General features: G+C 44.2%; 1 protein-coding gene across 1 annotated transcript in view; it reads left to right on the top strand.

Moving 5' to 3' along the window:
- Nucleotides 1–23,731, top strand: part of LOC119652166 (meiosis regulator and mRNA stability factor 1) — a 36,352-nt gene that overhangs the window by 6,089 nt on the left and 6,532 nt on the right. The window contains exons 4-11 of the mRNA XM_038056112.1: nt 5,190–5,266; nt 6,054–6,290; nt 6,526–7,251; nt 20,697–20,900; nt 20,957–21,107; nt 21,163–21,270; nt 21,325–21,764; nt 21,820–21,888. Coding sequence (XP_037912040.1) covers nt 5,190–5,266; nt 6,054–6,290; nt 6,526–7,251; nt 20,697–20,900; nt 20,957–21,107; nt 21,163–21,270; nt 21,325–21,764; nt 21,820–21,888 — 2,012 coding nt within the window. The remainder of the gene's footprint in view (nt 1–5,189; nt 5,267–6,053; nt 6,291–6,525; nt 7,252–20,696; nt 20,901–20,956; nt 21,108–21,162; nt 21,271–21,324; nt 21,765–21,819; nt 21,889–23,731) is intronic.

The raw sequence follows: 23,731 nt of genomic DNA, 5'->3' as shown, positions 1-23,731 counted from the left end.
GCTACCATACTGTCCTTTGAACATTTGGCATGGATGACATCTATCCAGCAATTCTAAAGGAAGGTATAGAGCACTTAGAGCGACAGCTAAGAATTATTTTTCTAGCACGTCTTGGTTCTTGGCAAAAGGTTACGGTTGGTTTCATTTCGAAGCCTGGTAATTACTATTCAAATCCAAAGAACTTTGGAGAGAATGTTTGGGCGTTATATTCGTGTTTACCAAAGTGGAAAGTCCTGTAAGTCCGCCCTTCATTCTTTGGTTCCAAAGGTTGAGAATGCAACTCTGAAAAGTGTGTACGAGGATGGGGATCTTCCTGGACATTGAAGATGCGTTTGACTGTGCTATGCTATGCTAACACAGAGATTGCTGTGTGCTGAAGTGGGTGTTGATCGCAACTTAGCAACAAAAGCAACGAAAGATTGCACCCAAGGAGACGTGCTATCGCCACTTCTGTGGAGTATGTTGATCGACTCATTACTATGTGAACTGCGAAATTTGCCAATACACGTTCAAACTTATTTTGATGACGTTATTGTGTTTGTTTTTGATCGGAATCTTGAAACGGTGTATATAAATATACAACATCCTGTTGATTTTATTGATAGTTGGTGTTCCAGGCATGGACTTTCAGTAGATCCAAATAAAACCACAATGATATAATTTCCAAAAAGGAGGAAACTGGATGAACTTTGCCTCCCTGAGATGAGGGGTGCAACTTTTCAACTCTCCAAAGAAGTGAAATATCTGGTAGTACTCTAGATAAAAAGCTTTTTTGGAACAAACATGTAAAGATAAAGTTGAAACGAGCACTCACAGCATATGGGGTGTGCAGAAGGACCTTTGCCTAAACACGGGGACTCAGGCTTCATGTGGTAATGTAAAGATACGTTACTATCATTAGGCGGATATTCGCTTATGCATCCGTAGTGCGGTGAGTTAGGGTGAGACGAAAAAGTTTTCACCGTAAAGTAGCCACACTGCAAAGAACTATGTGTCTGGGCATTACCTCCATGCCAGGACCGGAACCAGCAATTGGAGAATCAGTAGCATTGGCTAAGGCTGTTTTCATAAACTGGGAACAAACTCCTAATAATGATAGGTGGCGGAGCCTAAATGCTGCTAGATACACTAAACTTTTAGTATTAGAACCTAACATGCATACCGCAAAGTTTATCCTGTCGAACAACAGGAAGACTTACAGAGATATTATGGGCATTCTAACAGGCCGTAATTCACTAGCTGGATATATGTTCGGAATAGGAATTGTACAAGGTGTACCTCCTGTAATAAGGAAGCGGAATCCATGGATCATTTTCTAGGCGAATGCCCCGCCTATGGACGTATTAGATATCAGGGCGTCGGTACTGATATGGTAGCACCACTTCCACCAGCGAAAATTATGGAATACATAAACGAATCTAGGATATTCCGTTAAACAAGGCAGCCAATAAAATGGCCAGCACGGTCTAAGTACTCAGATGCTACGCCTCCCCCCCCCCCCCCCCCCCACCGCAAACACACATATACAACACTCAACAGTTTCACCATTTGACTTCATTTAGGCTCAGAGTATTTAGCCGTTTGTTTGGGATAGTGCGATTTCCTTCAAACTTGGTAGTATCATGCTCTATATTATAGCCTATATTTCTACAAAATTTGATTATAAGATGAACTTAAAAAGGCTTTCCCATCAATTTCTCAGTATAGTAATACAATACTACCAACTTCACTTAAACAGATATCGGGATGGAATTTTTCAACTTCACTTTCGCACTACCCCCTTCACAACTAATCGACTTTGGAAAGAAGACTAATCGATACCTTTTATCTGATACCACACATGACTTTATTCAGTGAAAAAAAAAATTGATACATGTATGTATAACAAGAAGAGCTAATATCGGTGACAAGATGAAACCCTGGCGGTCTCTGCTTTGGATTTCAAAGCCCTCTGAGATTTTATCTAGATGAATCATGTGACATTTTGTACCATTCTATGTCACTCTGATAATAGATATTCTCCGGAATGCTGCTACAAGAGGCGAAACTTCACCGGATATGATTCGATTAAAAACTGTGATGAAGTATTCCTTCCACCTCTTTAACTACTTTAATGTTTCCTTCTACCTCTTCCACTTCTAGGAGTCGACCATCAACGTCCCCCACATGGCCATCGAAAGATATGCGACCACATGCAAATTTTTTCATGATATGGTATACAGTTCTGCAATGATTGCAATCTGCGGCATCTTCCGCTTCTCTGACCAACGCAATAACGAATCCCCTTTTGACACGGCGCACACTACACTGAACTTCTCGGAATTTTACTTCACACGGTATGATGGTCCGAGCGCGTCATGCCTGCTATCACTGACAATAGATATAATAGAACCTTCGATCCCTTCTATTCATCGATCCTCCTCCACGATTCAGCAGTCAACCAGATCTTACGGTGCTCCTTCGAGACGTGGGGTAGCACCCGAAAAAAGAACATTTTTTATGGCGGCTCAATGCTCATCGATATTTTCATATAATGTATCCGCCATCCGATCAGCAAGATAGATCCCCACTGTGGGGCAATAGCTGGATCATATAAAGGGTCCATGTTGAACTTGGGGGTTCGCAGCTCTCCAACCCTGCGAGATGTGGCGGACGCAACTCGCAAGCGAAAGCAAGCAACCATTAGATGGTAATTCCTTTCGAGGCCGGTGTCAATGCCTTTCTTTTTATGCACATGCACAAAATGGTCAATCTGATTGCTCGTATGGCAAGCTCTTTGCTCGAACAATGTGCCACCAATGACGAGTCGGTAGAAGTCGAAGAAGTTCACAAACCTTCCATTGTTATCGTTGCGGTTGCCAAGACCATATTTCCCCATCACATGACCAAGCAAGGTGTTGTCAGAACCCATCCTCTCATTCAGATCACCCATCACGATCACAATGTCACCTTTAGGAACCCTCCCCTGAACTGCTTGTCATCACTCGTAGAAAGCATCATTCCCCACTATATCGAAACTCTCCGTCGGCACATAGCACTGTACAATTGTGATACTCCTCAACCTGGACCGGAACTTTTCAATCAAAATCCTGTCGGAACCTGGCTCCCTAGCTAAGAGCGCGCCTTGCTGTAGCCGTTAGAAACAACACGAAATCGGATTCGCGTCTGCTATCACTTTACTTTGCGCAACCGCTCACCAATTGCTAGCACAGTTCGGCTGTGAAAGTAAATGCTGATCTAGTGCTAATCAGCGAGCAATACTGAAACGGGGACCCGACCTCATGGCATCTCGACTTATCGGGCATCACTGCCATCTGGGTTCGAGACGACGTTTGACTTAGTGTTCTTCCCCAAGGCCGAAGGAATGGGTTTGTCTGGAACCGGTGTTTAGGGATAACGATTTTTACCGTTTCCCTGAGGCCGAACGAGACGATACCGGACTTTCGGCGCCGGTTTGATGCTCTGGAGGACACCGTTTCGAGCACAAAGGAACGAATCCGCTCCGGACGCTTCTTGCCGGCGAGCACCAACCCCGCTTCCCCTGCCTGTGGAATGTCGCGAGGGTGAACATCGGGAAGTTCATCATAGCTCTTGGAGCAGGCAGAATCGCGCTGGAGGACGCTCCGGGGGGTGGTAGCGTCACAGCTGACATTGTCGTAAATTCAGCGATGAACCTGATAACGACGACGGGTGAGGCTTCCATGCCTCAAAGGGGCCCAAGCCGCAACAAACCTTTTATGTACTGGTGGACGGCGGAAATTTCCGACCTACGGAGGGAGTGTCATAAGCTCCGTCGTTTGGCATAACGTTTGCACGTCAACGAGGAGGCATGTGCCATAAAGGCACAGCATAGATCAGCAAAAATGAGACTCCGCAGCGCGATCAATAAAAGCAAAACTGGCGGCTGGCAGTTCTACTCTATGCCGCGACATAGATAGGTATGGGCTGATGCTCTGGAAAGGGAGGTGCATCGTAACCACCTTGCTCAAGTGAGGTGGTTGCCCGTGAAGAACGTCAACGCACCCGTTGCGGGAGTCGAACCCTCTGTGCATAAACGCATTCACCTACCCTACCCATAAAAATAAAATAAAGCCCTTACTCACAGGAACGAACGTCGAATGAAATAGAACAATTGCTGTTTGCACCAAGGCGCTTTCGATGATACAGGCAGAGTAAAAAAGTGCAACAGAATGTACCAGTTATTTTTAGGATTCACGTTTCTAATTTTCTTTAAATAATTCCATCTGTTGATTATACCAAGTTGAGATTCTGGGGATGCCTAGAAACGGTTTTTAAAAAGCGGACATTGCCACTATGGAACTTACAAGAATACTGTCGAAATAGCGAAACGCAGCAGAAGGTTGCTCTAGAATAGTAGAACCCATATATAGTATATAGTCTTCTTGAATAAAACTCATACTTACATGTATATTCCGTATGGATAGAGATACAGGAAAACGCACCGAATGCCGATTGCCTAATCGCTCAGAGGGTTTGCAACGCCTTGAGAATAACATCAGATGAGGACGTATGTACTATTTATAGCAAGCCTGATTCTAAATAATGTGCTTACGTGGGGAATAACTCTACTACAGCCAGGGAAAGTGAGGAACACTTTGGAAAAAAAGACAGGGAATAGGCATAACAACTGGGATCTTTACATCTCTGTGCTAAACAAAATTATATCAAAGAGTAATGTTCGATTGTTAATTATTATAGATTGTACCCACAAAATCAAGGAATTTAAGTCCTCGTTGCTGCAAAATAGTCCTGCGGGCATTCAGGAATAAAATCAGGAGATTTAATCTATAAGGAATAGGGCATAGAAGGCATTCCACTAAACGATTTCGCTGACCATATATGCTTCATTTGCTTAGAGCATTCTAATATGTATTACAGAAGTTACGTCTGAGGATTAGGGAAGGGAAATCGGTCCATTGTGTGTAAGCCTTCGAGATATTCCTCCATATGCCCCTCTCAAACGATAGTGCTTCAAGTCATACCCAATTCTTAGATTCCCATGATATCAACACCAAGAGTTCCAAATAATCTGCTCAAAATGTCAGAACAAAACTCCTAAATATTGAACATGTAATGAGACATAGATAGTTACTTTTCCCGAGTTATTCTCTCTATAATTCCTATTACATTTGACAAACATAATGTACACATGTATATTATAAATGCAGGGATCACCTTCAAAAGTTCCACACATGATTCAACGTCAGAAGTTGTCGCCACATCACATTTCAAAACAACTTTGAGGGTAATCATGAATGTTTAATACATGATACCTAAATAGTGCAGAAATAAACATTCTTTTATTGATCTTCTTTGCAAGCTTGCAAACTAAATACGTCTTCTGGTACTCTAGATGCTTTCTATTCTTAAACTCAAGGGCCAGCGGTGCAGAATACATACTGACAAGTGAAAGGCATCAACTCGGCTGTTATTCATTCACATACGATTCAATGCTTCATGTTTACATGCACTAGACACGGATAGAATCGAAATTAAGGGAAATGCAGCCAAACTTTCAATTTTCAATTAATTAAGTCCACTTTTTATCAAATAACGCTAACACCTTAGAGCTCATACGTAGAGTTAACACTAAACTGAACACATTCGGGCTGTTTATTCCACCCCCGCTAAAATATTACATTTATCTTCTTTTCGTTACGTTTAACCCTATTTACTTAGTAAATAACATTGTGCGGAACATTACCGGCATTAAAGATACTACTGACATATTCAAAGTACAAGCAAGAACTGCAATGATTCGGGTGAACTACTCAAGCTCCGTAAAATGAGTGCAACCCTTTAAATGTAAACATCTGTCCGCATTTGATTGATTTTCACTAAACACGCTTTCATATCGATCTTGTAATTACTATTGCCCGTAATGCACTACCATCACCTGACGACCACCCCAAGCCGACCGGCGGGTCACACAGTTAGTTATGGTTAAAGGAAAGTCAGCTCTCCACCACTGCATTATGTTATGTTACCCTATATCGCCCGAACAAACCATGCTGCATGTTGGCTCCTTGTAGAAATTATTCTTTCCATTTCTAGGACGCTTCTATCTTAAATCTGGAACAACGTCTGATCCCCTTTATCAGATTTCACGGGAAGTTATTGAATTAGTGAAAATGTCCCCGAAATCAACAATGAAGTTCAATCGATTCATACCGGCATATCATAACCACTTTGGGAAGCAATGCCGCGTGGCCGACTACGGATACACGAAACTTATTGAGCTATTCGAGGCACTATCGTCCGTTGTACAGGTTAGTATATGGATACGTATGTGAGGCTACGTATATTCGATTGGTATTAATATAGCAGGGTGACTAATGCATCGCACTCACGTGCGTCTACGTCATTGCGTTAATATTAAACACTGAAATATATTTTAAGATATCTGGTAGATTAAAATGGCTCCTTGCCATGCGTACTAACAATTTTAACTGTACATACTATCCTTACGATACAATACTCAATAGTATCCACTATTCTCCATAGATAATGGGTGACGGCGAAAACCGCCAGATAACCCTTCATCACCGGACTCAAGTTCGTCGGTTCACCTCGGATTTACTTCGCATCCTGCGGGCCCAAGCCAATAAATCTATCCTTTTGTCCCAACTACCGGAAATCTTTTCACAAACTCAAAACCGTAAATTCGACATTACTGACTATGGTGTATGCGACATCGTCGACATTCTAGACGGTTTGGTCAACTCAGACACAGTCGTCATTACGAAAATGCAAAATGGAAACGATATCCTAATCTCGATACCAAAACGAAAGCAAACGCAATCTGAAATCGAGAAAACTTGCGTTTTTGCTGGAGAAGTGGCTGAATTGTTCCGAAATGCCGCTCAGTACTCGATACTATTCCAGAAGTTTGTTCGGTCGTATCACTATCACTTTGGCTACCAATGCCGCCTCAGTGACTATGGATATCTTAAACTGGCTGATTTGATAGAGGCGATTCAAGGAGTTGTGGAGATTGAAGCTACCAATGATGAAGATAAACGTATTCGTCTCTCTACAAAGATGGCCCAGCGGATCTTCGCGGAACAGTTGGAAGATCTGGTGAGGGAGTTCACAGGATGCGCTCAGACCTGTATGCAACTGGATGAAGTTTTGCAACTCCACAAGAAAAAGTATGGTTACCAGATTCAACCGCAAACTCTGGGATTCGAAAGCATTTTGGACGCAATTAAAGTTTTGCCATATATTGAGGTAATTATGTTTTATATAATTATTAATTGTTCTGGATTTTTAACTACAAAGATATGTTAAACTCGTTTTTTCCAAAGCATTTAGAATTTACATTTGCTTTTATTAGCAAAATTATATAATTTTTCGCACAATTGGTTACGCAAGAAATTAATTTTTAAGATTTGATATAAAACCTGGAGTTGATCGCACCCCAACCTTTCTGATATACTATTATTTTCCATACCAGATTTTCTAGTTCCGGCACACCTCTAAAGTTTCTTCTAGGTTCCTCCTTTCTTCCACATATCTTGGACAATGGAAAAATATGTACATTCGATCCTCCGGAGTTTGTACAATATGTATCCACCGAAATTTTTCCGAGAGCTCCCAAAGCCGCCATCTATTTACATACATCGGCGTTCTTCGTCTGTGGTAAAGGAGAAATGGGATTCACATTGTACATGCACGTTATCTCATCTGCAAAAATTTCATTCAGTATCATTCTCGAATTAACGAAGACTGTATTATCTGAGACAGTCCTGAAGACAGAGCACCCCCTTAGGATATCGTTTTGTAGACTGTACTCAGTTTATGCGCGTTAAGTGGAATTTGCAATAACTTCCCCCAACTGGGGTTGCAAAGAGAAAAACCGAGCTCACTACCCTGGTAATAAGCAGCTTAGGAGTATACCATGGCCTGCGTTCAGCATTATCCTTGCAAAAGCTGCACTTGCAGTTAATGCTTTCTAACAATCATACGTTTTGCTTATAACTGAATTTCGACTCTGAAAGATATCCGGGGAGATAGTAGATTTCTGGAGTCCGTCACCAGTGGCATACCAGAGCCTTCGTTCTTGCAGATAGGTATCGACAATAGCAGCGAGATAGGTGAGAATACAAATTTTCGTGAGGGTTTTCCGTATTAGGTAGCAATTGGTCAAATTGAAGGCGTTTCTCATGTCCAGGGTGCACTTTTCGTGAAGAAAATCTTCGACCAGTAACAAATTTGAAGATATCAATGTTGAACTGGCTTTACGGAAGTCATACAGTCGATCCGAAAAGCCTACTTAGCTCTCAACAACTGGGATTATTAAAGTACCCGCTCTATCATTTTCCCCATAGTGTTCAGAAGATATATGGGTATAGGAGGATGGCTTACTTGGAGGCTTGCCAACCTTAGGCAGCACCATCAGCTTCCATGATTTAGGTTGTTCTTTGAGTTGTTCGAAGCGTGCATGTCCGAAGGAATGTGATAATCAGTGCGTCGGTCTCCTCTTGAGCTCTAAGAGGAGCCCCTTCTTTAAGTTTTCCCATTTCTCGCGGTCACTCAGTGTATTTCTTCTTTTATAGTTATAAGTGGAAATCTTATAGAGTCTTGATACGCCGATTATCCTCCTCCTCTCTATTACAGAATTCTCCGCACGCAAATTTTCCTCAAATTTCATAACCTCCCTACAATGTTTTGCGGGATTATTCTAAATTTTAATGCAGCAACCTTCTACCCTCCGTGTCAAATTGCGGACAGTGGAACATGACATTTCATAATCCTTGATTTTCTTGCACATACCCGCAATCTGCTCTTTAGTAACAGCAGGTATCGTGAATACATCCAGTACTGCCTTCTATTTTTTTATTTCCTTTGAGAAAAAGGCAGGAATAAATCAGTTCTGTTCGCCCGTCGCAACAACCGGTCTCCGGTCTAGGCCTGCCTTAATAAGGAACTCCAGACATCCCGGTTTTGCGCTGAAGTCCACCAATTTGATATCCCCAAAAGCTGTTTGGCGTCCTTGCCTACGCCATCGCCCCATCTTAGGCAGGGTCTGCCTCGTCTTCTTTTTCTACCATACATATTGCTCTTATAAACTATCCGGGGATCATCCTCATCCATACGGATTAAGTGACCCGCCCACCGTAACCTATTGAGCCGGATTTTATCCACAACCGGACGGTCATGGTATCGATCATAGATTTCGTCATTGTGTAAGCTACGGAATCGTCCATCGTCATGTAGGGGGCCAAAAATTCTTCGGAGAATTCTTCCCTCGAACGCGGCCAAGAGTTCGCAATTTTTCTTCCTAAGAACCCAAGTTTCCGAGGAATACATGAGGACTAGCAAGACCATAGTCTTGTACAGTAAGAGCTTTGACCCTATGGTGAGACGTTTCGAGCGGACCAGTCTTTGTAAGCTGAAATATGCTCTGTTGCCTGACAACAACCGTGCGCGGATTTCATCATCGTAGCTGTTATCGGTTGTGATTTTCGACCCTAGATAGGAGAGATTGTCAACGGTCTCAAAGTTGTATTCTCCTATCCTTATTCTTCCTGTTTGACCAGTGCGGTTTGATGTTGTTGGTTGGTTGGTTTTCGGTGCTGACGTTGCCACCATGTATTTTGCCTTTGTCAAATCTGCCTCCATAAAAAGCTTCTTAGAAGATTTCTAGTTACTAGCCTATTAATAGCCTTCTTAAGTCTGCCCTCTTCCTATTTTCCAAAGAAATCTGGTCCCTCTCTAGTTCCCTGGAAGCATGCAACTCTAAACAACACGATGTTAACGATTCAGCAATTGTTTGATTGTTTTTTTGGGGGTACTCGTCGTTTCTGTGTACCGACATTATGCGTCTTCTTTTTATGCTCTTTTCTGTTACGGAGTTAAAAAAGATTTCGGCTTCACGAAATATAGTACATCAGCCTCACGCTTTTACAAACCCATCCCCGTATTACAATATTCGGTAAAACGGACTTTGAGGTGATCCAAGGACTATTTAACACCCTCAGTATAGCGTAACCATCACTGCAGATTACGATGCACTTGTCCTTCAAACGCTCGTGAAACACCCAAGTTACAACCCTTAGGATCGTTTAAATTTCAGCCTAAAATACCGTTACATATTGTCCCAAGCTAAAATCTCATTTCTCGTTTTTAAGGTTTTGTGTAAAACAAAACCTTATTAAAATCGATTCAATGTCTGTCTGTCTTGTTTTTTTTTTTTTTTTATGGATAGAGGTGGAAATCTTAGAAAGACACTACTGCGCCAGGTTGCAGCAGCGTGTGGGATTCTCACCCACTAAAACCACCCCCACTTTCTCCTTTTCCCTTCCCTGCAGGACCGCCGCAAAGCATTATTTCGCGGGGTGGACTGCGCTTTACGCGACCACGCCTTCCGTTCTTCGCGTCCTCCTTGCGCGCTTCGCTCTTGCCAGTTCCTCTTGTATTCGTTTGATGGCGGTGTTCACCGCACACCAGTTTCCCTCCGATTTCAACATTTCTCCGACGATGTTCTGCGGGCGTAGAGTGGTTTTCAGGGAGTCTTCCAGACTCCTCCTTTCTGAGAGAAATCGTGGACAGTGGAACATAACATGCTCCGGGTCCTCAGGTGTGCAACCACATTCAGGACACAAGGGAGAATCATCCAGCCTGAATTGGTGCAGGTACTTCCTGTAACCGCCATGTCCTGACAAGAATTGCGTCAGATGGTAGTTAATCTCACCGTGTCGTCGCTGGATCCATTCTTCAATACGAGGAATCAAAGTGTGGGTCCAGCGACCCCTCTGCGAGTCATACCACCGTTTCTGCCACTTCTCCAGCGACTCTCGCCTTGCCGCCTTTCGGCATTCTGCATCCTTTTCAAGAGGATTCATTTTCCTTGTCTCGTACAGGCAGCGTGTCTCACTTGCCAGAATGTCTATCGGGATCATTCCCGCAATAACACACGCTGCCTCGCCTGATATTGTTCTGAAGGCGCTGCACACCCTTAGCGCCACTAAGCGATAAGTCATATTCACTCTCCTACGATTACTCTCACACGCTAATGCTTCCTCCCAGACTGGTGCCGCGTATAATAGTGTGGAGCGAACCACTCCGGCCACAAGTAATCTGCGACTGTACCTTGGACCTCCAATGTTAGGCATCATCCGCGCTAATGATACGCTGGTATTTGCCGCTTTCTCACAGGCATAGTCCAGATGTCCCTTGAAATTGATTTTAGCGTCAATCATCACCCCTAGGTATTTGATAACCGGCTTCGAAATGACAACGTGACCACCAACGCGAATATTAATCGTATTCCTCTTCCTACGATTGGTAATCAAGACCGCCTCCGTCTTTTGTTCCGCAAGGTCAAGCTGAACCATCTCCAGCCACGCTTTTATGGCGCTAATGGTTTCGTTAGCGTACATTTCGACGTCTTCAGGTTCTTTCACGACGACAACCACAGCTAGATCATCTGCGAAACCGATTATCGTGGCTTCCTTTGGCACGGGAAGGACAAGGACCCCATTGTACATGACGTTCCACAGGAGAGGACCCAACACTGAGCCCTGTGGTACTCCTGCGGTGACGGTGTACTGCTTGGATCCCTCATCCGTGTCGTACCACAGTGTCCTCTCCGAAAGGTAACCGCTGAGGAGCTTAGTCAAGTAACTAGGGACACCCGTGTTAGCCAGTGAACTTTTTATCCACTCCCAGCTTGCGGAATTGAACGCATTTTTGATGTCCAATGTCACTACGGCACAGCATTTTTTAGACGACATCGCGTCTCGAGCCAGCTTCAAAACAACGTCTACGGCGTCGATCGTTGAGTGGGCTTGACGAAATCCAAATTGTCGCTCCGATAGTCCATCCTTGTATTCGATGATAGGGAGCAGTCTGTTGTAGATGTATGATAATGGGTGTCCTGGGTGTTTATTCGGCTTCGGGAGCAAAACTAGTTTTTGCCTCTTCCACCGATCGGGGAAAATTCCTTCTATCATGCATGTCTCAAACACGCTGATAAACCAGTCGGGTCTGGTCTTAACAGCGAGTTTAAGGGCTCTATTAGGAACAGCATCCAGACCGGGTGCTTTGTTATCACCAATTCTCCGGCAGATTTGCATAAGTTCCTCCTCAGTTACCGCAGGTATGATGTAGACGTCGAGTGCTCGCTTGTGTTGTTTGCGCTCCCCTTTATCCGGGGGGAAGAGCGCCGTCACGATATCGAGCAGAAGATGCGGGCAGGTCAATTGTGGTGTTCGCCCTCTCATCTTCTTCATAACTATCCTGTACGCTGTTCCCCAGGGGCTTTGGTCTGCCTCTGTGCAAAGCTCCTTGAAGCATTCTCGCTTGCTGGTCCGTATAGCCTGCTTAAGCTTACCTCGAAGGTTCACATATGCTAGCCGTTTCTCGTCGAAGTCCGGTGTTGCTCTAGATCGTTGGCAGATCCTTCTAGCACGAAAACATGCATTCCGTAACACCGCGATCTCTTCATTCCACCAATAGTTTGAGCGCCTTTTTGCGAGAACTCGTCGTCTCGGCATAGCAGCGTCGCATGCTCTTGTTATGCGTCCCATCATTTGCTCTACCTTTTCCGTAGCCGCACCACCGGGACTTTGGCCTCCCAATAGCATCTCTATGAATGCATCCTCCTCAAGCCCTTTCACGGACCAGCCCCGGTTTCCAGCCTCACGGGCATGGCCGCATATTCGATCTGGAGGAAAATCGCCTGGTGGTCGCTGTGAGTATAATGCTCACTGACAAACCATGTCATTCTCCTCGCCAATGTGGCACTCACATATGTCAGATCGACTATTGAGCCCGACCCTGTCCCACGAAAAGTGGAAACGTTTCCCGTGTTGGCAAGCACCAAATCTAGCTCCGCGAAAGCCTCGAGCAGGATACGGCCCCTGGCGTTCGTAATGCGACTGCCCCAATCAACGGCCCACGCGTTGAAATCACCAGCTATGATCTTGGGGTTTCGACTTCTTGCATCCGAGACTAGCATACCTAGCATTCCTTCGAATTCTGTTATCGTCGCGCTTGGTGGAGCATAGCAACTATATATATAGATACCAGCTATTTTTGCCCTGACGAATCCAACTTCTGGAAACTCCATCACTTCTTGAATGGCCTGATTTCCACACGCCCATATTGCCCCCTTGCCAGTTTCATCTGCAGTCCAAGCACCGCTCTTATTGTTGCGATAGGGCTCGCTGATTATTGCAGCTTCGATTCCCTTCTCATAGATGGTCTGCGAGAGAAGGTCTTGCGCTGCCTCGCAGTGGTTGAGGTTGATTTGTATCAACCTCATTTTTTTACTGCATTCAAGGCAGCTGCTGCTGCCTGCAACGTGCCGACAGTCGACGCCCTTTTTTTCCTTGCAGAGCATGCATTCAGGCTCAGCCTTGCATTCCCTGAACATATGGCCTTCTCCCCCACATTTTCTGCAACATTTTGACCTGTCACAGTCACCGGTGCATTTCGCCGCTATGTGGCCGAATTCCAGGCATCTAAAGCAGCGCTTAAGGGATACCTGCTCCCTGAGTCGGCAAACGACCCAACCTATTTTTACTTTCCCAGCCGCCAGCAGTTTGAACGCTGCTTCAGTTGGTAAGCTTATAGTTGCCGTTCGCGTGCCTCCGTATGCCTTCCTCAGTCCCCTGATTGCGGAATCTTGCAAGCCAAGTGGTCCGAACTGCTTTTCTAAGGCGTCACGGACATCCTCCTTGGTCGTGATTTCGTCAATGTCCTTGCATTCTATGACAAGCTCCTGCTTTCTGGCCCGTACTTGAGCTTCTTCTCCTAAGGACTTCTCCACCTTGCCGAGGAAATTTTCTACCGTTTTGCCCGGAGACTTCTTCAGCTCCAGCATCAAGTCTCCTTTCTGGGAGCGTCTGATTCGGCTGACGTTTTCTCCAAGGTCCATCAGCTCAGGATCGGATTTGACCTTCCTAAGGATATCGGCGTAAGTCATATCCCCTTTTTTGGAGATGATGATTAATTCGGGCCGTAATCTTCTTTTCTGCGTCGTGTTTTTCCTTCCACCAACCTTGGTCCATGCTTCCTTGGTCCCTTTTTGAGGCTTTGCCTCCCTTGGGTCAATTGGAGCCGGCGCCGCAGTTTCCACGATGTTGGTAACTTTGTTTCCCTTGCCTTTCGCCGGTGAGAGGCCTTTTTGCCTTTTCGCGTCCTGTGAGGATCCGAAAGAATCGTTCGCGCACTCTCTACTCCTCTTTTCAAGTTTACCGCCCTTTGGATGTTGAGGGGGTGTCACTTGTGTTGCCTGGGTGACACTTGATTTCTTCGAGGCGTTTTTTTCTTCCTTGGCACCATTGTATAGTACCCGAATGGTACGCACCATGTTTTTGATGGCCTGGTGCACGTTGTGTTTGTCCTTAATAAATTCAGACAACTCTACTATTTTACCTCCGAGTAGGGCAAACGATGATTCTTCCGGACTCTGACATAGCTCCTCCGCTTGGTTTTCACATTGGGCGCTTACGTACTTATTAGCCTTCCGAATGCTTCCCTGATTTCCTTCCTTCATCAAGGTTGATTTCGGAGGAGATCGCACTATCGTCGAGCTTCTCTTAAATGGATCAACCACTAAGTCCTGCGGCATATTTCGACCAGGTGTAGTTACCCCGCTATGGGCTAATACCTGACCAGTTTGTGCCCCATCTTTTCTTGGGTTTTGAACAGGCGTTCTCGGGAGTGATGTACTCCTTTTAAATGCCTCTTTCTCCAGGCTACTTGTAGTATTTGATGCTACGGTGGCCAAGTAATCCACCACCGAGGCACTGCAGTCGAGCGATATCGACGGCCGGGAGCCTGCTTGCCCACTCCCAAAAGCCGCCGGTACTGGGTTTCCGAAGCCCTGCACCGTAACATTATTCTCCTTCTGTTCCTCAATGTTTGGTTTTATTTCTGGGTATCCTTCCCATAGCCAATTTTTATTCACGGGCGGGCGTTTACTTCCCACCTACCCGGCCTGCGCATAAGCATGCCCATACACACACACCTCCAAATGCGTATATGTGCATATTCCTACGCATCCGCCGAGCATTCCCTTATCCACACGAAGGGACGTCTGTCTGTCTGTCTGTCTGTCACACGCATTTTTCTCCAAAACGGCTAAACCGATCCGAACGAAATTTGGTGGACAGATGGGAACTATGAAATCTCACGCATACAGCGAGGGGCATAAATTTAGGTGGAGTTTAAAGGGGGGCTCCCCATACATGCAAAGGGGGGATTCAAAAATTTTTTTCACCGGATATAGTTGTGTAGGGTATAAAATGAAAAATCTCGATTTGTACTTTGCGAAGCTGACATTAGTTTTGGCATAAGTTGCAAAGTGCGTGATTAAGGAGTCAGAATGTCAGAAGTGTCAGAATGTCAGAAGTGAGACAGGACTCATTTTCGGAAACTACCCAACCCAAAAATCCGAAAAAAATCAGGATGGTGCGCCTAGATGAAATCTAGGCCTCAAAATATGTCCCATTCCGATATCTGCTCAAATAAACTTACTAAAAGTATATTACTACTTTTTATAAATTTACTGAAAAACCCCTCTTAAATTCATCATAGGACTTCCGAATTTTGTACGAGCATAGGGGACAATATTTCGTATATATGTGCTAAATTTCATAGAAATCAGGCAATTAACGCCAAAGTTATAGCAGTTCAAACTTAGCAATTTCGCGCGAGTTTCCTGCTTCCAAAGCCATGCAAATCAGATGCTGACGTCATAATTACCCGGAATAATTGACATTCGCCTGGAATATTCAAGTCACATTTATGAAGAATCTATTTATCTGCAGCACTTTTTAAGGTTTTGTGTAAAATATTTATGTGAAATTTAATCTTCGAGAGATGTCCCATTCCGGTATCTGCTCAAAAAATTTACTAATAGAATATTATCAACTTTTAGAAATAGACTAAAAAACTCCCCTTAAGTTCATCCTAAGTGTACTAAATGCACCGACATAGAGGACAGCCTTGTGCATACACATGCCAGGTTTCATGAAAATCCAACTATTAGTGGGAAAGTTATAGCAGTTCAAACTTATCAATTTCGTGCTAATTAACAGCATCCTAAGCCATACAAATAAGATGCTGACGTCATAATTAACGAGAATAATTGAAATTCGAGTGAAATATTAAAATTCCATTCAAGAAGAATCTAATTCTCCCTAGCCCTTTTTGATATTTGATGTTGGTTAAATTGTTGGCATTTGCTAATAATATTAAACTCAGAGTGTGAAGCGTATGAGGTTGACTATTTCAATACAGGGCTTTCCATCGAATGATTTATTTAAGTTACTTTCTAAAAAATAGATGCCAATGGAATTTTTAACTATGTGACACGGAACTGTCAGGCTCACCGCTCCTCACATCTTCTTCATTTTCTTCAGCCTTCAGTTCACAAGCGGGGTCGGCTAGTCGTGATCGGTTTCGTCATTTTATTTTATCAACTGTCTGATCAGGATGTAATCGCGAGACCTTCAAATCCCTATCCAGTGTATCATGCGACCATTGTTTTGGCCGGCTTTTTGGTTGCTTACCATTGACTTCGATGTTCTGACCAATACTGGCTGTTGAATTCTAGTTAGCGTGAATTACGTGACCACATCATCGAAAACGCCTCTCTTGCAGTTTTTCCACGATCGGTGCAAACCCATATCGAATTTTTTGCGAGCCTCTTATATGCCCGCTTGAAGTTTAACCAGTCTTATTGCTTTTACAAGCAGAACTCGTCTTGTGGAGTTTCTGATTTTTTGCAGTTCTCGGTTCCATTAGGAAACTATGCTACCACTTTTGTCCTGGGTAATAGAACAACCCTCTACAAAACACTCTAAAATTACGAGACCCAGCTTTTCGAGCGTTTCTTCTATCGCCAAAGAAGTCTTTACTTGCATAGGGAAATCTTGACGCCAATAATAACCAGATTAAAGTCTAAGTAACAGTGGTCGGATATTGAGACTTCATCTAGCATCCGTAGGCCTTTAATCAACTCTGACATCTTTAAATTGTAGATTGCTAGATGAATCACTTCACTTCTTCTAGGCTCCCCGAACGTAGAGGCAGACCCTACTTTCGCAATTGTGCGACCAGCGGAAATGACAAAATCAAATCGCTTCTCTCCTCTAGGATGGCATTTGCTACTCCCCCGACATTTCTTTCACAACCTATTATACGCTACTTTTAGCTCTTTCGTCGACGAAGCACACAAACAATCATAGGGTAAGTACCCAGAGACAAAAATCTTCTTTCTCCTCTTGCCATTAATCTGGTATTGTAAGATGACTACAACTAGGTCTTCGTAGTAGCCTCTAACAATTTTGACATCAAGATACAGGTTCTCGATCTTGTGGGATGATCCTGGTTTAATACCATAGATTTTATTAAATCGAACCAATACCTCTTTTACCAGGAAGAAAAGGAGGCAGTTATGTAGCTTTGTCAGGCTTAATGCCAGCAGAATGAAGAGATTTTAGGGTGCTACATGTTAATTTAACCAACCTTTATTTTTTGACATAAGTGTGGTCTTATATACGAGTGTAATAGAAAACAGTTGCACACATACTATATGCCATGGTATAGCTCCCCGTTCTGCCATTTCTTCCGTTAAAAGTGTTGCAGAAGGTGTAATCAGGTAGGATCTGCCCTGTAGTCACTTCACCAATGTGAGCCCTCATACGGATGGTCTAGTAATGTGCGCCCTACCTTCCGCGCGTGGAGTATCATCTGGTTTAGATATATGTACTTGCCATACTCTGCTTTTTGGATCGGGTGGTGGGGGAGAAGTTACAGCTTCTGAGCACTCAGGCCGTGTTGGCCCATTGTACTCACCAGATTCCAGATTCGTTAACGTATCGCAGGATTTCCGTTAGTGGATGTGATGCTATCCGTCGCAATTGGAGAACATCGGCACCAAAGTTCTGATGCCTGATGCGTCCATAGGCATTCACATAGGAAATGCTCCGTGGATTCCGCTTCATCATTACAGGAAGGACACGTATCATCTTGAGTAATTCCTATTCTGAACATATGCCCAGTTAGTGAATTATGGCCTGTCAGAATGCCCACAATACACCTGCAAGTCCTCCTACTTTTCGACAGAATAAACTTTGCGGTACGCATGTTCGGTTCTGGCAGGAAAAGTTTGGTGTGTCGAGCAGCATTTAGGCTCTGCCACCTGTCATTGTGGGAAGTTTGTTCCCAGTTTTTAGAAACAGACTTAGCCAATGCTACTGATACTCCAATTGCTGGTTCCGGTCCCGGCATAGGGGAGATTGACCCCGTTTTCGCTAAAGCATCCGAAATTTCATTTCCCTCTATGCCACAGTGACCAGGTACCCAGAGTAGTTCCACCGCATTGAATCTAGAGATAGAGTTCAAACGGTTTCTGCATTCCTGAACGATTTTCGAGGTGATCAAAGGACTACTCAACGTCCTCAATGCAGCTTGGCTGTCACTGCAGATTGCAATGCGCCTGCCCTTCAACCGCTCGTCAATCACCCAGTTTGCCGCCATTAGGATCACATAAACTTCGGCTTGAAAAACCGTTGCAGATTGTCCCAAAGGACCTTTTTATACGAGAGGTAGACTCCGGCTCCAGAACCCTCTCCTGTTTTTGAGCCATCGGTGTAGAAGGCTTCTATATATCCCGCCACGCATTCCTTTGGGTCTTCCCAGTTCTCTCTACGCTTCAGGGTAACTTCATGTCTTCTACCAAACAAATGTATGGGGACACGAGAATCGGAAGGCATTGTAAGAACTGGATTCAGTCCTCCCAGTAACTCTTCCAAAGCTCTCCCTCTAGATCAAATCGAATTAGTCTATTCTCATTGCAATGCTTTGAATAAATGTATCCAGGGGCTGCAAATTGAGTAGTGCATTCAGAGCTGCGTCGAATGTCGTGCTCATGGCACCAGTGATACCTAGATACACGGTTTTTGCAGTGCAGCTAGTCCACGCTGGTAAGCATGTTGGTTTTTACTAAGTGGGTGTGACCTAAGTACGTTTCCCCGAACGTGACGCTCCACCAGTCTCTCCAAACCTTTCAGCAAGAATGAAGTCAAACTGGTCTGTCTGAAGTTCTTTGGAGTAAAATAGTCATCTTTCCCAGGTGTCGGTGTGAAGACTACCTTAACTTTTTGCCAAGAGGAATGCACGTAGCCCAGAACAAGGCATCCTCGAAAAATATTTCTTAGAGGTTGCTCTAAGTGCTCCATGCCCTCCTTTAGCATTGCCGGGTAGATGTCATCCATGCCAGGTGCTTTGAAATGTTCAAAAGACAGTATGGCAGTTCTCACCTTTTCATGGGTAACAACCGCTTTCGCAGTGTTCCAATTCCCCTTGCAGCACTTGGGTGTTAAAGGGGTAGCAAGAACCGTGCCACTTCTCTCACCCGTTCTCCCGGGTGGTGTACTTCCAGGAGAGTCTATACTGGATCCAGTCTGGAGCTCGTGAAAGTACGGTCGGGTTTTCTATGAGAATCCAACTTAGCTGACTTATCCCTTTTGAGGACTCTGCACAGCCTTGAAGTCTCTCTTCCGCCTTCCAATTCCTCATAGTACGCTCTAAATGAATCTCGCTTCGAACACCTAACGAGCCTCTTATATTCACGCTGTGGGTTCCTAAAATTTAACCAATCTTCGTTCTTCTTACTTTTGCAAGCACGGTTTAGAAGTCGCCAGATTAATTTCCTGAGTTTTGGCCTCGGGAAATAGGACAAGCCTCTTCATAGCACTCTAAAAGTGTGCAGTTCAGAGTTTTCAATTCATCTTCCAGCGCCAAAGGAGTCCTTAGTCGCCTAGGGAACTGTACTTTATTGCCAAGAAGTTCATTGAACTTTATCCAATTCGTTTTTCTAGGGTTCCGTCTTTGTACTGCAGACTGTTCGCCCGCAGATTGAATTCTAGGTATCGGTGATCTGACAGTGAGACCTCATCTAACACTCGCCAGTGTGTAATCAACTCTAACACTTTTGTGGTACAGATTGTTAGGTTCCAGGAACGTAGGGGCTCACCCTACGTTTGCAATCACAAGACCAGCTGAAGTGATGAAATAAATAGCTTCTCTCCTCTTGGATTGCATTTGCTACTGCCCCAAGAAATATGTTGAGCATTCGCATCGCAATCTATTAAGGGCGCGAGACCACTTGATTCTGCATACCCCACCAGATCGCTAAGCTCTTGCGTCGGTGGAGGATACAAAGGATCATAGGGTAAATAAGCGGAGGCAACTATGATGTTTTCCTCTCGCCATTTATCTGGTAAATGATGGCTTTCCACTGAGTCGGAAAGCATGCCTTCTACAGATTTATCTATAGGCGGGTATGAATGTGGTGAGGCCTCTAAAATGCGCGCCTCGGCCCCGACATGATTGCTCATGGTCGCGGGTGGATTCAAAGTCTGTGACTTCTTACCACTTGGAGAATTTATATCCTTCGTTTCCATATTGATATTTTGGACACCCTTAGTGTAGTAGTAAACTACTACAGGCTCCCCCACCACGACAAACTCGTGTCCAAGGTGGGGAGCAGCAGGGTATTTTTACCCGGGGTACGTGATGTCATATCTCAGTACATATCATTTAGGTTTATCTTTATTGCTATAGACTTTACAATTATTTCTAGAAATTTTAGAATTTTGGTTCTATACTTGTTATTAATGCACTATACCTCCTCCTTTTGCACAAACTTACAGCTTTTAGATATAGACGACAATCAATGGATAATCTGTCACTATGATGATCCTGTATTTCGCAGTCGAAGCTATCGTGCTTCTAAGATAATTCAGGAACATAATGCAGAGATAATGCCCATGCAGGACTTCATTACTGCATTCGCTTCAAAATACAAGGAGACGCTAAATGAGAAGATGATTGAAGCTATGAAGCATGCAGTTGAGGTAAGCGTTTCCACGCTTGTTGTGGATCCATGAATGCATTTATCTTATATTTTTAGATAAGTAATGATAGAGGTATTCAATATGTGAAGCTGACGAACTTGATGAAATTTTTGACTAGCATAATACGCCTTCTGGGTCAACGTTATATGGTGCTTTATGATATCAAAGTCGCCCTAAATCTGGGCATTACGGATTGTTGCAAATATGGTAATTATTGATAAGCTTCAACGAGTTGTAGAAATTATAATAATTCCATGAGTAGGTTACCCGAATCTGTACACACTACTTCGTGCTTATCCTGACATATTCGTCGTGGAGATAGGACCATCCCAAGACCGCAGTGAAATCGGACTGGTTGCCCAAGGAGATTGTAATAATATATTAAATGTAAAGCTATCGAGTTTACATTTTCCATTTATTTTAGTTATCTCCAAAGCAACATTCCGCCAACCAGAAGAAAGTTTCACAAAGCAGCAGAAGCCCATGATGACCAATAAGTCAGTTTCAGATCGCTTGATGCAAGCCCTCGTTCCAGTCGACAATAAACCTAATTGTATTGACGTTATTGCTTCACAAAATTATACAAAACAAAATCAACGAGAGAATGCACTCTACAACTCCTTGTTATACAATAACAACAAGGAGAATTCTTATAGCAGTTCATTGAATGGATCGTTCAATTCGTCGATGTCCTACGACCCAAACTCAAGCGTTGCCAGCACAGGTAGTTATGGTAGCGGTCACATTGGCCTTTGGAATCGACGTCAGGAAAGGTACCTTCGAGACCACCAGGATATGAACTTCCTGACCATACCTCTATATCAACACTACGCGCCACCGAAACCTGACACACCACCTTCTGATGTAAGTTAGGCGTTTGTTAGAGGATAATACGCCTCTTATCATTCTTTTTTTACAGAAAATGCCTTTCTGGATAGATCCCATTTGGACGAATGGTAATGGTGAAAAATCACCAAAAATTGATTCGGTAAGTATAAATGGTAGAAAGAGATTAAAATATTTTCGCGATGCTGTCCCCGATAATTTCGGCACCATCTGGCCTGGGCACGCCAGAGTGTAGGATCCACTAAAACCACCCCCGATTCCACCCCTACTCCGTGGAACCACCGTTAGGCATTACATCACGGGGCGAAGTTAGCGTACTTTCGTTACGTACGTTTCCTCCCGTCTACCCACGGAGTTCGTAACCGCGCCTTACTCAATTTTTCTGCATTTCGCAGCTTATCCTGGATTACTGCGATCGTGGAATTGACCGCATCTCAGTCTTCCTGACAAGTACCATTCTCCGGACAAAATTTTCCGGTGATAGCACTTCACCTAGAGTTTCCTCTAGGTTCCTCAATTCTTCCACGAACCGAGGATATTGGAAGAATACGTGCGCTGGGTCCCCTGAGATCCCGTTGCAGTTTGGTCCAATTTAAACCTGGGTATCCTCCATGGCCGATGAGAAACTGGGTGAAATTATAATTGATCTCCCCGTGCTTTCTCTCAAATCCCCCCCCCCCTGATTTGAGGGGGTCAACCTTTTCCTAAAGTTGTTGAAACGGAATTTGGAAAACAAGTTAAAAATATAAGTCACTCTAGAACATTATCAATTGCGAAAGGATGGCGATTGAAATTCTTCGCCAAAAAGTGTTTAAGCTACACTAAAAGCTTATGGATCTCTCCCTTTCGACTTTTTCACCTAAGATAAGGGAGACATGGACCTGGTGTTATAGATGTTCATCATTTCGGTTGCCAGGATGTCAATCGACTTCATTCCCGAGATGAGAACGCTGCATCGTCTGAGACGGTCCTGAAGGCAGATCACACCCTTCTGTTCTTCTATAGACCGTACTCAGTTTATGTTCATTGCCTAAAACCTGCAGCGCTTTTCCCCAAACTGGGACTGCATACAGCATGATAGAACTCACCACCCTGGCTATAAGCAACCTGCAAGTATGCCGCGGTCCTCCTACGTTCGGCATCATCCTTGCCAAAGCCATACTCGTGGTGGATGCTTCTTCGTAAGTATGCTCTATGTGCTGCGTTTTTTGTCTATCATGACCCCCAAATATTTGATGGCCAGCTTGGAAGTGATGATACGATTCCCGATTCGAATGCAGGCGTAATTTCTTTTGCGGCGCTTAGTGATGAGCACCGCTTCCGCCTCTTTCTCCGCGAGTGCCAGTCCAGCACTCTCGAACCAAGCCTTAATAACACTGATTGTTTCGCTTGAGTACAAGTCAGCATCCTCGAGATGCCTTGCGACCACAACCAGCGCTATATAATCGGCGTAACCCACCATCGTGGCCTCTTCCGGAACCGGAAGGTTAACTACATCATTATACATACATGTAGTGGGCCCAGTACTGAACCCTGTGGGACACCCGCGGAGACAACATATACCTTGAGTCCATCATTGATATTATACCAGAGTGTCCGCTTTTGCAAGTAGCTATCGATAATAGCGGTGAGGTAAGTGGGAACACCAATCATCGACGGAGACTTTCGTATAAGATTTCAATTGGCCGAGTTGAATGCATTCCTCGCATCCAGGGTCACCACCACACAATATTTGCTGGTACAACCCCTTCCGTGAATTGCATTTACGGCCAAGCCAGTAACCATTTTGAAGGCATCAATCTGGCTTTACGGAACCCATACTGCTTATCTGAAAGGCCCCCTTGGCTCTTGACGATTGGAAGTAATCTATTATAAATAACCCGCTCCAACATTTTCCCCATAGTGTCTAAAAGACATATGGGTCTATAAGACGATGGTTCCCCTGAAGGTTTGCCAGCCTTAAGCAGCAGCACCAGCTTCTGTCG

Source organism: Hermetia illucens, chromosome 3 (genome assembly GCF_905115235.1).
Source record: "Hermetia illucens chromosome 3, iHerIll2.2.curated.20191125, whole genome shotgun sequence".
Lineage (NCBI taxonomy): Eukaryota > Metazoa > Arthropoda > Insecta > Diptera > Stratiomyidae > Hermetia > Hermetia illucens.
Note: the sequence above shows the minus strand (reverse complement) of the source record. Positions and strands in the feature narration are given on the sequence as shown.